This window comes from Peromyscus californicus, unplaced genomic scaffold (genome assembly GCF_007827085.1).
Source record: "Peromyscus californicus insignis strain IS unplaced genomic scaffold, ASM782708v3 Scaffold_21__1_contigs__length_65335640, whole genome shotgun sequence".
Classification (NCBI taxonomy): Eukaryota; Metazoa; Chordata; class Mammalia; order Rodentia; family Cricetidae; genus Peromyscus; species Peromyscus californicus.
In genome coordinates, this window is record NW_026294514.1 from 26965172 (window position 1) to 26980481 (window position 15310).

General features: G+C 50.1%; 1 protein-coding gene across 12 annotated transcripts in view; it reads right to left on the reverse strand.

Annotated features, from left to right (window-relative positions):
- Positions 1–218: 218 nt before the first annotated feature.
- Positions 219–15310, reverse strand: part of Tns1 (tensin 1) — a 222643-nt gene continuing 207551 nt past the window's right edge. For all 12 annotated transcript variants that reach the window (XM_052749829.1, XM_052749830.1, XM_052749837.1 and 9 more), the window contains 9 exons: positions 13809–13895; positions 12914–13045; positions 11633–11725; positions 10794–10871; positions 9107–9178; positions 8703–8871; positions 7073–7141; positions 6689–6721; positions 219–4842 (listed from right to left, as the gene is read on the reverse strand). In XM_052749829.1, coding sequence (XP_052605789.1) covers positions 4698–4842; positions 6689–6721; positions 7073–7141; positions 8703–8871; positions 9107–9178; positions 10794–10871; positions 11633–11725; positions 12914–13045; positions 13809–13895 — 878 coding nt within the window. In that variant the 3' untranslated portion in view covers positions 219–4697. The remainder of the gene's footprint in view (positions 4843–6688; positions 6722–7072; positions 7142–8702; positions 8872–9106; positions 9179–10793; positions 10872–11632; positions 11726–12913; positions 13046–13808; positions 13896–15310) is intronic.

Sequence of the window (15310 nt, forward strand, 5' to 3'; positions counted from 1 at the left end):
GGCACCCCGGTCAATCCACTCTGTTTTATTCTTTGACCTTCTTTTTCAGCTGGGCGTCCATACGAGTAACAGTTACGATGACCAGGATGAGCGGGTGGGGACCACTGCTTGGGCTCCCTGAAGCATCATTGAAAACCCTCATCTCTGGGGCTCAGGAAAGACCTCTTGCCCAGTGAAGACCCAGCAGAGGCCACACACAGCTAGATCAACAGCCCGGGTTTGTGTTTAACATTATCATTTATAAAGCCATACAATGGATTGTAAGAGACAGGCAGCTGTACAGAGGGAAACAGCATATGTGTACATACATTCGTATCCAGAACACGTAGCATACAACAGGGTTTATACAAGGTGGCGGAAGCTATAGGCACAATGATACAAAATATAAAGTATATTTCCATCTATAAATACACATCAGAGGGCTGCCGGGGTGGGGGGGGGGGTCAGGGGATGGACTCTGGGCGTGGGTTTCCCAGCAGAGGGCCCGAGAGGCAGGGTTGGGATAACCAGGGTGTATGGAACTTCTTACATTTGTTTTGAATGAAAGAAGGGAAGAAAGAACGTGAGGAGATACCACATGCACACCCCAACACGCTCACACACAAACGAGCCAGATGTGGGTCCACAGGGAGGGCTGGGTTGTGAACACTGACGAGAAGACATGTCGTGGGTGTGTTGCACATCGATGGCCTTGCTGTTGTGAGGGGCCCAGGCATGGGGACCAACTGGGACCCTCCAACTTGTCAGCCGTTTGAGGAGACAGGAGACAACAAGGAAGAGGCCTGCTGAGCCTTATCCCATGTGGCTGTCCTCTCCATTACCAGTACTAAAATACTACCAATCTGTGGCCCACTGGGCCTCACCTCCTGGTTCTTCTCACTACTGGGTCACATTGAACTTGACATCCCTCCATCCACCACCTCCATCTCCCACCTAAAGAGAGCAAACCATGCACACACGCCCACACTTACACACACACACACACAAACATCCTGTCACCACTGACCATGGAAACACCAGTCTCTAGATCTTCCACCAAGGCCTAAGTGTAGGGGTGGCCCTAGCTTTGAGTCCCAGCTCTTCAAGGACCCAAGGCATGGAGGCAGGAGAGGGCTGGTTCCCTTGGATGGATCTCCCCAAGGTCTAAAGCTGGGAAAAGGGGATCAGAAATCTTAGGTAGGATGGAGAAGAAAACCCAGAGCAGGATGGATGCTGTTCACTCACATGTCTCTCCTGCACTTCCCAGACAGCAGAGGGAGTCTGTTTCATCTCTATTCAAGCCTAGGACAAGGTCTTTCTCTCTCCTGAAAGCCCCTTTCTAGAGGGACACACAGCCACAGTGACCTCCCTACACCCCCAGATAGGTCTCTCCAGGGACTCTCCAAAGCCAGGGTGTACAAGAAATCCTGGCAATCATGTCCAAAGCCATCTAAGCCACTGGGGATAGGCCAGAGGAGAGGACTCAAATGGCCTTTCCAAACCTAAGACGTGAATTCGTTCCTCAGATACAGCTAGACCTGGGAGTCAGGGGTCCACAGTAGCACAATAGTGACTTCAATATCCAATTGTTTATTTTTCCCAGGTTTCCCTTTGGGGCCACCTAGCCATTGTATTCTAGCCCAGCTCTTCCCTCTTATCCCCTGGAACTATGGGGGCCTTCCCTCCCCCCACACCTGGCTCCTCAGTGTCCCTCTCTGCCATCTCACCCCCAGATACCAGGAAGGGTGAGGCCCCAGGCCAACCTCAGCAATCTTTAGAGTCGCCAGAGTCTGTACGGACCCGGGCTGTAGCTGAGGGTTCTCGTGGATGGTGGATGGCAAGACGGGCTGCCAGATTCTCTTGCCTTCCTGACTTCTCCTCCTTCACTCACATTTAAGAGCGGACAGCACTCTCCCTGCTGACATACAGGCTCAACAATATAGAACAGCAAAACAGGTCACTCACACACAAAAAAAAAATGGGTAAAAAAGTGCTCTTCTTTAAAAGAAATCTTTGGCAAGACTAGGTTGCATACGGAGTGGTGGGAGTGCATGTGGTCTGTGTGTGTGTGTGTGTGTGTGTGTGTGTGTGTGTGTGTGTGTGGTGTGTTTGCTCATGCATGTGTGCGTGCATGAATGTGCAGAGGCCCACCTGTGAGAATCACAGTGCAGAAGGGGGCAGGCTACAGTGTGGTTCCCAGTGTACGAACTGAGGCCCCTTCTCCAATATTCTTCCAGAAAAGCCAAACTCAGGTGTCCATTCCTTCTAGAGGCATGCTGGGAGGGAGGCACCCGCTTCCCAGCATCCACCTCGGTCCTTCCCATGACTCACACACGACTTGGGCCTGAGTGCAGCATGGGAAGGTAAAACCATATACAAAGGCTGACCCCAGACTCGGGTCTGGCCTAAGGCAGGGTGCAAAAGCTCCGGTGCTCCTCAACGGCTCAAGTGAACATCCCAGCCAGGAGAAGACTCACCAGGCTGTGCAGCAGGATGAAGGTATTTACAAAGAAAGGGATAAGAAATTTCTTCTTGTAGTTTGGGAAGGAGTGAGGCTCATTTGGGGAATGAGGAAAGCGGTGATCGAGACATTTGCCTTGAATATCTCAGAGGCAAGGACACTTCAGAAGGACCTTGACTGCTAAGCCCATTTATTCTTTGGGAAGCAGGGGCCCAAAGGGGTCTCTACCCATGATCTCCACCTAACCTAGGCATTCTTCTTTCCAATTCCTCAAAACAACGTCCACACGGTCAAAGCTCCCGGGAGGAGGGAAAAAAATCCAAGAGATGCACACACCACAGCCATACACACCTGCATCCCCAAACACACGCTGGCTCAGACCTGTGGTGATGGAAGCAGCCGTCCACACATCCAGGATGCTGGCAGCTGGGTTACTGCTTGCCAGAAAATGAGGGGCTAAAGAGCTGGAGCATGTCATCCCCCAAGTCCCAGATGTAGCCTAGGGAGGCCAAGACTAGGGTCAAGGCCAAGGCCAGTCCTGGGCTGTTTGGAATATAAAGATCCCTTGCAGTTCAGACTTTACTTACACCTTAGAAAAGAAATGGAAACAGTTTGAGGCCAGGGGCAATAGAGCAATATGGGAAAACAATAAATATTTCTTGTCAATTTACCTATTCTTTTTTTAACCTTTTCTTATATTTTTATTAGCTTACAGATTCTATCAGTATGTCTCATGTATATATTATATATATTTATATATCAGTACAATGCCACCCTAGGGACCCCCATGGGTTTAAATGGAGATCTGAGTGGTGACAGGGGCCTTCCCAACCCCACAAATGGATATAGGACCTTTGGCCTAAATTCATACCTTCCGTCCTCTGTCCCACAGTCAGCAAGGTTCTGCTGGGGAAACTGAGGCAGAGGGGAACAGGGAAGCTTTGGCATTATAGGAGAACCATGTGGTTCTCCAGCAGCAACCCCAGAGGTGCTCTGATATCAGTCACCTTGGGCAGCCCCAGCCAGAAAGGTGTCTGCAACAGTCAGACCCCAAAACACAGAGGGAGAAAAAGGGGGCTCCAGGCATCCCCGGGTACCCTGGGCAGGACTTTGGGAAGCAGGCTCCTGGGATAAGCCAACATAAGGACCATATAGGACAGGGTAGGTCAGAAAGGCACAGCTCCCTTCCCCCAGCAGGCCTCAAGCAGGTGAGGATGTACCAAGCTAGAGCTGGCACTCCCGGCCCAGGAATTGGGCTGAGAGAAGAGAATAAGGCAGAGTCCTGGATGCTATCAGTGTGCATGCCCAACTTACCACAAGCCACAGAAAAGATACCACCCTTCCTAACAGGTATCTTTTCCCAAGACTGTGGGCATCGCCTCTTTCTCCAGCCCAGCTTCAGTCTCAAGGAGATAGAACAAGGCTGATGCGGCAGGCTGGCTATGCCCTCTGTACCAAGGTCTCTACAGGGGATAGGCTGGAGGCCCCCAGGGTCACTAGAAGGCAGTTGTAGGAACAGAGAGAGAATTCTGCTACCCATAATGCTGTGCTACTACAGGAGACAGCTTGTCCCTGACCTGGTACCCTGCCACCCCATACCCCTAGCCTTCTTTGGTCAATGTGTATATGTGTATCACAAGGGACACAGACAAGCAGAGCTGTTTGTAGCTAGAGTGGAGAGGGCAGGTATCGATGAGTGTGTGGGGGGGGCACATTTACATCCTGCAACAGGAATCAGAGCAAGCACAGACCATGGGTGCCTCAGGTGAGCAAAATGTAAGAAAGTGTCACCTCTTGATGTCATATGCTAGCCACTGGGTTTAGCAACCTTACCTCCAGAGAAGGAGTCTCGGCTCGGTTTCTTCTCAAAGCAGGAGGGATAGGGAGAACAAACTTTTTCATTGCTCCATGAAATCTGGTCCCCCAAAGAGGCCTGTGTGTTCCCTGTGGGAGCTCAATTCTCTCAGAGCTGCAGGGGAGCCAGGTTCCCCAGCTAGCTGGAGAGGCTTTGGGAGGTGTGGCTTCCATCGGTACAGGGGATTCCGAGTCCCTCTCTTCCGCCCTTTCGTTTTCTCCCTCCCTCTCCCCTCCCCCACAATGAATTCACTTCCCTCTCCCAGCATTACACTTTCTCCTCTCCTTCTCCACAGCCAACCCAAAGTCCTCTTCCCGGATTCAAGGTGGTCAGGATTCACAGATCCCCTCCCCACACGCCCCATCTCCAGTGCCCTGGGCCTTGGGCAAGGACGCCAGGATTTCATCTCTTCTGGCCAGCGCTCAGCATGACCTTGGAGACAAAGTTGACAATGGCAGAAGCCGGCTGGTTGGGGTCAAGCTCCGCAAAGAGGTGGCAAGCGTTGTCCGTGGTGCTGCCCGGCTTCCGGGCCACGAAGCCAAAGAGCCTGTAGAGGGTAAGGAGAGGGTGACATTCATTGTAAGGAGCCCAGGCTCTGGAGGGCAACCCAGGCAGGAAAGCATGCCTCAGGCCAGCCTGGCTTCCCCAGCCCCCACACCTCTCCAAGCATCTAGAACTGGGGCTAGCTCTTAAAGCCAAGTCCTGGGGACAGTGCTTTGCTTTGTTTCAGGGCAGGTGACATTTCCCTGGGGTGGGGGTGAGGGGGGATGAGCTGGGTATGAGTGACAAGACTGGTTAGAAAGGGAGCAAGGAGACCAGACATGAGGAAGAGTGTGAGCCAAGCTTCTCTGGGTTCTTTCTCAGCCCCACCCCAATCTGAAGGTTCCTACAGGATACGCCTCCTAGGTGGTCACAGAGACACAAGCAGGTACCCATCTCCCCTACTTTACCTCTCTCCCTTCCTCTCTCTCTCTCCCTCCCTCTCTCATTCACACACACATACACACACTCTCACTGTCTCTCTGTGTCTCTATCTGTCTCTGTCTCTCTGTCACACACACACACACACACACACACACACACACACACACACACACACACACACACACACTCCTAGCTCTGGAAGCTGGGAAGCCCTGAAAATAGGAGAGTTAAGGAACCCCACACCTGTCCCCTGCCCCCTCCAACACCAATGGGAGTGACCCAGCATTCTCTCTCTCTCTCTGCAAAACAGAGTTAAAAATATGTGAGCAGAGAACAGAATGTGAGCTCAGGGCCCCTCCCAGCCGGCATGTTGCTAATTAGAGTGAGATGGGGAAATCAGGACAGCTGGAAATGCCGATGGAAACCCCTCAGCCGGGTGTGCATGGCACCCATAGCTAAAATTAGCCAGGCTGGCTTCTGTCTGCCTGTGTGTGTCTGTGCACGCATACACAAACACACTCTATTCACACCTATGCACATAGACACCCAGTAAATTCACATGGCACACACATGCACATGATGAGGAGACACACACACACACACACACACACACACACACACACACACACACACACACACACGTACTCTCTCCACTCTGTTGTAGGACCTGAAGGCCTGCAATAAGGGCCAGGGAATGAGTCAGGGCACTCCCCTTTCCAGACTGTTGACTGTGGCAATGGTATGTGTGACCCAGGCAGGGTAAAAGGGCATCTCTGAGTGCCAGAAAAGAAGCACATAGGCCTATCTACCTGTGTCTGCTAAGACAGAGCCCCAGCCAATTGTGTCTGCTCTGAACGCTGCCATCTGACCCACTCTGGCCTGTCTGACTGTCTGTCCGTAGCAAGAAGAGATTCAGTGACACAGGGAGGCACATGAGGTCCCTTTTGATCCTATGAAGCCTACAGAAGGCTGAGGCATCCTCCCTCCCACACAGCCCCTCTGGAGTCCCCTAGCTAGATTCCTAGCTAGTCCTCTCCATTCCCAAGCAAGGTGCTCTCTCTTTGTCCCACTCCAGGCACCCCTGGCCTCCATTTCTTCATTTCATTCAACAACTGTCAGCAACTGACAGACCCACCCTGTCCTCAGGAGCCTGCAGTCTGAGAGGCATACAACCCCTTCCTCTGAAGTAGTCTCTCCTATCCCTAAACCCATTCCTATCTACCCAAAACGCATCTGTCACTTAAGACCATTTTTAAGTATTCTTTCTTTCCACAAATCCTTCCAACTCCATGCCTAGACATATGTCTCTGTTAGCATCAAGATGTAGGCTATAGCCTCTTTCTCCTCATCTCAGAGACCTTGGCATGCCAGCCCTCATCAGACCCCTGGCCTAGAGCTGGTCCCTGTCCCTGATTTCTCCCACAGAGTGCAAAGGTCGACCAGCTGGGTGTAAGGGAAGCCACACTTACTTAGCAGGGGCGCCTCCCTCTGTCTTCATCCACCTGTGGAAAAAATGCCCACGGTAAGGTAACATGCCTCTCTCAGGAGCCAGGAGAGGGCAAAGGAGCCCCCATTCCAGGAAACACATCCCCAAGATCACACAGAGGATAATCCACATGGAGAGGACACTATGGCCCACCTCCCATGTAGAGAGGAGATGCAGCAGAGCGTGCAGAGGTGAACAGTGAAGTCATGGAAAGTCAGCAGGTCTGGGGAGGAGACTCAGGTGGTTGCCAGCATAATCGCTCTCACTGCTCAGGACACAACAAAGCTGTGGCTGAGGCAAGAGTACACAGGCACACACCACACACATACTTCAGGGGACAGCTCGAAGGTGCCTAAAAGACACTTACTTTCTTTCTTGTGGATCCAGGTCACAGAAGGTGACAGTATTGAGGGGGTAGTGTCGTCTAAAGAAGAGCCTGTGGCAAAGATATCAGAGGGTCCAGAGTGAGTGCGGGGGTAACTGCTTGTCCATATCTGTCACCACCTGCAGGGCAGGCCACCTTCCCATCACTGTGCCTATCTATCATGGGTTCATACAGTCTCTCCTTATGAGTAAGATGGCCAGAGATCCTCATACCAGGACTTAAGCCCCACACAGGGACAGAAGGATGTGACATAGAAACATGCCCCACAGGCCCCACACGCTGGGGCTGGGGTGGGAACTGGTATTGAGAAATGATAAATGGGGAGCTCTGGAAGAGGAAGGAAATGGGCTGAGAACATAGAGATCACAGTGTAAAAGCCTCTACTCTTAAAATCAAGGACTTTTCTTCAGCTGTATTCTATATGCTCAAAACAGGTCCCTTCTTTAGAAGTGTGGAGAGGTGAGCGGATGGATGTTGGATAGAGAGATGCATATATGCATGCACACATGTATGGATGGTTTGGTAAGTGAACAGATGCACACAGGGATGGATGCAAGAGTGGATAAGTTGGTGGATGGGTGAATGGGTTGATGAGTGGGTAGATGGATAGATGGATGGATAGGTGGATGGTTGGTTAGGTAGGTGGGTAAGGTAGATGGATGAGCAAGTGGGTAGGTGGAGGGTGGGGGATGGATGGATGGATGGTTGGGTGGATGGGTGGGTGGATGGATAGATGGATGGATAGGTGGGTGGGTGGGTGGGTGGGGAGATGGACGGATGGATAGATGGATGGTTGGTTGGGTAGGTGGGTAGGTGGATGGATGAGCAAGTGGGTAGGTAGAGGATGGATGGATGGATGGATGGATAGAAGTGTGGATGGATGGATGGATGGATGGATGGATGGATGGATGGATGGATGAATGGGTGGGTGGATGGATGGATGGATGGATGGATGGATGGATGGGTGGGTGGGTGGGTGGATGGATGGATGGATGGATGGATGGATGGATGGATGGATGGATAGATGGGTGGATGGATGGATGGATAGATGGGTGGATGGATGGATGGATAGATGGGTGGGTGGATGAGTGGATGGATGAATGAATGAACGGATGGGTGGATGGATGGATGTATGGACGGATGGATGGATGGATGGATGGATAGATGTGTGGATGGATGGATGGATGGATGGATGGATGGATGGATGGATGGATGGATGGATGGGTGGGTGGATGGATGGATGGATGGATGGATGGATGGATGGATGGATGGATAGATGGGTGGATGGATGGATGGATAGATGGGTGGATGGATGAGTGGATGGATGAATGGATGAACGGATGGGTGGATGGATGGATGTATGGACGGATGGATGGATGGATGGATGGATGGATGGATGGATGGATGGATGGGTGGGTGGATGGATGAATGGATGAATGAATGGGTGGATGGGTGGATGGGTAGATGGATGGATAGGTGGGTGGGTGGATGGATGGATGGATACAGGATGGATACATAGGTACATAGGCAAGCAATGGGTACAGGGATGATCAGAATATGAGAAAGAGGAAAAATGGGAGGGTTGGAGGAAGAAGTAGGCAGATAGGCTTACTTTCTCTGATTGTCGGTCAGTGTGATTCCTTGGGCAGAGACCTTGAAGTGAACAATGGTGGCAGCCGGCGTGGGGTCAGCAGCCAAAGTCTCAGATGTGGCTTTAGAAATGGCCTGTGGCCCGGTGAGTGACTCCATATCCACAGAATTGACGAAGAGCACATTGCAAGCTGGAAGACACGGAGCCAAAGGGGGGTCACGGGGGCTAGAGTAGGTGGCAGACAATCCCTCAGCTCCACTGTTCAGAGGCAGGTGCAGACAAATTTCAGGCACGCCTTGAGCCAAGCCCACAGCACACAGAAATGGAATTCAGGAGAAAATTCCAACCTGCCCCTGTAGGAGGGGGCGGGGCAGGAGGTGGGAAAGACTGGCCTGGGCATCAGTCCCATCTCAGGTGACACTTACCTGCTCCTTGCTTCAGCAGGTCAGTGGTTGAGTTGGCAGGGCCTGAGCTATCTTTTGAGTCATCTGTGGGGTCTGAAACAAAAATTCAATTAGTAATTAAAACCCTACAGTAATTAAAACGCATCTGGCTGGGCCTAAGGCAAGCACATGCTTCCTGCAATGGATACTCTTTTCACAGTGGGTCTTGGCAGTCAGCACTGCATCTGTAAGATGATTCCAAGGGCCTCCCCCCTCCAACGCTACTGGGAAGTGCTACAGTCCAGCAGAGCTGGGTTCAAATGCCCACTGCAGTCCCTGCTAAGTGTCTATGAACTGATAACGACGGTGATGACCATGGCGGTACCCATGTCCCTGGATCTCTGAAACTCAGCATGCGACCAACAGCAAGGCTTTAGGGAACAATGGGGACCTCTGACATTTTGCACCAGTGTGTCTTTGTACAAACCAATGAGCCACTGAATTCACTGCAGCTCAACACAGCACAAACGATCACTCTGAGATGAGCGAGAATCAAGTGACAGATGTACTGAGCAGCTCCATTTCACCAGCAAACAATATGTACCTATAGCAACGCATGTCATTTTCTATGCCACACAGAGCACATGCTTTATTTCCATTACACTTTAACAAGAAACTTCTAAAATATGTCAGAAATAGGAATGTGGTATGTGCCTGTAATCCCAGCACTTCAGAAGCTGAGGCAGGAAAATGGAAAGTTTAAGGACAGCCTGGTCTACACAGCAAAAAGAAAAGAAAAGAAAAAAGAAACGTAACTTTTAAAAAGAGTATCAGAAGAAAGAAGAAGAGGAGGAAAAAGAATGGAGTGATGTTTGTATTGTTTGTATTGGTGCTTCTAAACTTTGGTATGTGGGTATGTTAGAACACAGACTACAGCCGGGCCTAGTTCACAGGTGGGTTGCAATGCTCTGTTGGCAATGGAGCTTGCCCCTTGGATCTCACACATACAGGGGGGTGCTCTGCCATGGGGCTACACCTCCATTCCTCTTCTTGCCTTTTTATTCTGAGATCTCTGGGCTGCCCAATGTGACGTAAACTCACTCTGCAGCAGGAGCAGGTCTTGAACCTGTGAACCTGTGAACCTGGCTCAGCCTCCTGCATGCAGCCCCAGGCCTGGCTCTGACCCAGGGTTTCTGACAAATTTGAAGATACCTGCATTTTAGCAAGTTCCCAGGATGGCTGCAGCAGCTCTAAGCACTGTGCTCCGAGAGGCACCAATTTATGATTTAAATATCAAAGGATTTTGTAAATTCCATTCAGACATAATTGAATTAGTGTCTAAATCGTGTGGTTACTAATGTTATTGAAGTTGCATTGGAACCTTTAGGCTAATAATGTCGGTCAATGGTTATAAATAATTCAATGTGTCAAACTGAATGAACAGAAATGGCTGACTGACACTAGAAGCTCTCTCACGTACCGGGATATAATCCTCGTGTGACTGCCCCCGTTCTGAGAATAAGGCCTGTTCTGAGAAGGCAGTATGAAATTTTTTAGAGCACCAGAGTATTTTCAAGAACAATCTGGCAATGAATGGGTGCTTGGAGTTAAGCTTTTTAATGAACAATTCCCTTAAAAAAAAAAAAAAAAGAAGCTGGGGGAGGGGTTCCCTGTATTGCCTCCACCCTGGCTGCATTCTGGGCGGATAGCATCAGGGAGTCTCTCCTACCTCGGCTTGGGATGACCAGTTTGCAGGGCAGAGCCAGTGGGATGACGGAGTGCTGATAGACCAGGGCGGACAGGGAACCTGTGGGGAGAAACAACACGCCAGGCTGGGTGACTAAGCGAGACTGGAAAAGGGTCCCCACCCCATCCGACTCCACACCTTCCCGATATCTGTCTTCTTCTTTTTTTTTTTTTTTTTTTTTGACAGTGTTAGGGTTCAAACCTGCGGCCCAAGCCACATCCCAGCCTCCAGCTTCTTTATCGCCCCCACCAACAGAACTGAAAACCTGCCCCCCCCCTCTTCCACTAGGAATTTCAAGGGGACCTAACTGCTTCCCTTAACAACTATGTCCTCTAAATCCTTCCAGTTACAGAACCCCCATCGGAAGAGTGCAGGAGAGCTGTGACATAAAATCCCAGCTCTGGGGCTTGTCTAGAGAACCTAAGCAGCACTTACACATTCTTCTTGTACAAAATGGGGAGTGACCGCTACCGTGCAGGACTGCTGTGACACCAGAATGACACGACACCTAGAGAGTGACTTTCCCATAACAGGTGGCCAAGAAGGACAGCCGTTCTTACCGCTGTTATTGGAATGTACAGACTCAACCGAGCAAGACAAAGACAGAAAGGGACCTGGCAGTGTGGAGCAGGAGCCACAGTACACAGTGTGTCACTAGGAGGTGTGTCCAGGTCTCAATAAAACTTTATAGAAACAGCAGCTTTTCCTTCCTTCTGCCAAAGCCATGCCCAGGAGGACTGGCAGAAGTAAGACAGAATGAACTGGGGTCAGATCCCCTGAGGACCAGGAGAGAGATCGTAATGACAAGCCACGATGCTCACCAAAGTTTGGCTCATTGGGACAACCCTTGAGCTTGACCCCTCTGGGGCCTGTCTCTATTAGGAAGTGCCTCACCAGCTCATGGGTCATGTCTCCTGGAACAGAGAAGAGGAAAGAGAATTGGTCACTCATTGTCATAACACCCTCCCACCACCTCCCACACTGTCTCATAACTTCCACAGTGTATAGGGTGAGATGAGAGAGAAGGTTACAGAGGCAAGAGGGCTAGAGCCCTGTGGAATGAGGATCACCATTCACTCCTCTGTTGTGGAATATTGCTTTAGCTATGTAAAGATGTGTTACATTTGTTTCTGCTGCATTTGTTTGGCTATGTAAAGATGTGTTACAGTTGTTTCTGCTACATTTGTTTAGCTATGTAAAGATGTGTTACATCTGTTAATGCTGCATTTGTTTAACTATGTAAAGATGTGTTACAGTTGTTTATGCTGCATTTGTTTAACTATGTAAAGATGTGTTACATTTGTTTATGCTGCATTTGTTTAACTATGTAAAGATGTGTTACATCTGTTTATGCTGCATTTGTTTAACTATGTAAAGATGTGTTACAGTTGTTTATGCTGCATTTGTTTAACTATGTAAAGATGTGTTACATTTGTTTATGCTGCATTTGTTTAGCTATGTAAAGATGTGTTACAGTTGTTTATGCTGTATTTGTTTAATTATGTAAAGATATGTTGCTGTTTTACCTTGCCTGCCTAAGGCACCTAATTGGTCTAATAAAAAGCTGAATGGCCAATAGCTAGGCAGTAGAGGGATAGGCAGGGCTGGCAGGCAGAGAGAATAAGGAGGAGGAATCTAGGCTCAAGAAGAGAGAGAAGAGGAAAATAAAGAAGAGAGAACTAGGGAGAAAGAGAAAGAGATGCCCGGGGCAGCCAGACAGACATGGAGTAAGACATACAGAAGAAAAGAAAGGTAAAAAGCCCCAAGGCAAAACGTAGATGGAGAGAAACAGGTTAAATTAAGTTATAAGAGCTAGTGGGACTGGCATAAGCTAAGGCTGAGCATTCCTAATGACACAGTAAGTCTCTGTGTCTTTATTAGGAGCTGGTTGTTGGCCCCAAAGAAAGCCAGCTCCACTCCTCTCCCATCCCTCCAGGAAACACCCCACACACACCAAGTTCCAACAGTCTGCTGTCCCCAAACCTCCACTCACTCTCCTCCAGCTTCTCAGGGACCATCCCTGATGAGTTAGGACCCTGTTCGGTACCCAAAGGTCCAAAGAAAGCAAGAAGCCCCAGTCCGGGAGAGAGAGAAGACACTACCTTTCTTGCCCTGCTGAGTGATGGTTGGAGGAGGCGAGGACACCTTCATGGCCAGCCCATAGGCCCCTCGGAAGGAGTGGCTGTCACGGATGATGAAGGCCCCTGGCTCCTGATCCTTCAGGAGTGCGATGGCTGAAACGAGAGGAGACAGAAGAGAAGAGCCATCAAGAAACCAGTGGCACTGGCTTGGCTTGAGTCCCGTGGGCCTGGAGGACTCTTTCTTCTCTCTCCAGATGACATTCTTCAATGTCAGGATGTAAGTAAGCACTCCGGAAGGCCCTCCTATACCAAGCAAGGCAAATGTCTTCTGCAGGTGACCAGAGAGAGACAATGTCGGGGGCCATGCCATCTGCAGCCACCACTCCGCACAGCCCCACGACAGGAAGCAGGCAGTGTGTGACCATCAAGTGTGACTGGTCTGTAACTTCATTTAGAAAATAAGAGTGGACCTGTAGGCCCTCCTTGCTGACCCTCACTCTATAACCATGGACTTTCCTTGAGACCTTGGGGTGGGTCAAACCTTCAGCCCTATATTCCAAACTTGTTTTGTTTTTTGTTTTTGCTATTTCTTCTTCTTCTTCTTCTTCTTCTTCTTCTTCTTCTTCTTCTTCTTCTTCTTCTTCTTCTTCTTCTTCTTCCTCCTCCTCCTCCTCCTCCTCCTCCTCCTCCTCCTCCTCCTCCTTTGCTAAACCAATCCAAGGCTCGACTTCTGACAGCCCCACCCCACTTTCCACGGGAAGTGCTTTTTCCTGTCTGACTCTGATCCCAGCCTCCTCTCTGTGACTACCACCTACTGCACAGAAGAATGAGTTCTTGCCCAAGGCAGACGTGGTGAGTGGGAGTCCATGGTGTCTTCTGATGGACCACCAAACCAACAGTGCTGTCCCCTACTCACCCTGCTCTCTCGAGATCTCAGGCTTGTACCAATACTTGGAGGTGTCCTGGACAAACTTCACTTTAGCCCGTGTCTCGGGACTGTTGTCTAAAGGAGGAGACAAAGAGAAGGTGTTAGAGTTGAACTGCATGCTCCCCAAAAGATGTCAACACCCTAACACCCCACACCTACAAATGTGGCCTTATTAAAAAGAAGGTCCTTGTGGATGTAATCAAACTTAGACAAAGGCGTGCCAGACTGGGGTGAGACCTAATCCAATATGATGAGTGCCTTTCAAAGTAGGGATGAGACAGCAGACACATGGGGACCGTACCAGGTGCATATGGAAACATCTGTAAGTCAAAAGACACAGAACTACACCATCAGAAGTGTCCGTCAGAGTCTCTGCCAACATCTGAATTCTGATGGATATGCCTTTGCTAAGACAGAATCTACTTCTATTATTCTAAAAAGTGTGTGTCAGTCCCAGGAAATAAACCAGAAAGCTAGATCCTCAAACATCAGAAAACGTGGTGAGAGGTACCCAGTAGCCTTCTCCCCCAGCCTTCCTCCTGCCAGCCACCACTATTGCCTGGCCATTCTGTCATTAATGTACCTGGCAAGCATCCACTGAGCTAGTGAAAACCCTTCCCCACCCCATTCCCTGTGCCTAGAAGATTCTGAGTTAATTCTTCCCCCAGTTCCCCCCGCCACAAGTTGACACCTCCCTTCTGTTTGCACTCTGTCTCCCAAGCTCAGCCTAATATCCATGAGCAGGGGACAAGAAGACCTATGTCTCTCTCCTGTGGCCCATCCCGTCAATCCCCACACCAAAAGTGGCATTCTACATCAGTACAGTCAAAAGTCACTCCCATCCTCCAACAGCTAGACCAGGGAATGGCCGTTACTCTAGTGGCCATCTACAGAGGGTCACACACAGCCAGATGATATCCCTAGTCAGTCGCTCTGTAGACCAGAGCCTCTTTCTGAGAATGCGACATTGTAGAGGAGGACTGGACAAGATTGCGTCCAACTGTGGTATTCCCCTGGAACTTGCCATGCTCCTGCCTCCTCCTCCCAGTGCAGGGACTACAGGTGAGTGTCACCATGCCTGGCTCCTTATCATATCTCTATGCTCTGAGCCTCTAAGGTCCTCAACCTTGGTTCTTCATAAAACACCTACCAGATTATTTTGAATTGCAATCACTGAATCATGCAGTGGAGTGTTAGAACTTAGCCTTGCTTTCTACCGACATTCTTTTCATCCTTCAGCCCAAACCAGACCCCCCCCCCCCAAAAAAAAAAAGCAAAGGGACAGGGGCAGGGAAGAGAAGGGGGATCCGCTTCACGGTTCCCCAGTCCTGTGTGAGAGACTGGAGCAGGGATACAGTGTTGAAGATGCTACCAAGTAAGGAGAGAAGGACCCTGCAGCTGCAGCTGAGGGCCTTGGTTCTCATGGGCACCTGGACTCTGTCTCCAGCCGCCTGAGGGGATTCAGCTCCTTTCCCAGGCTAGGCAGCTAG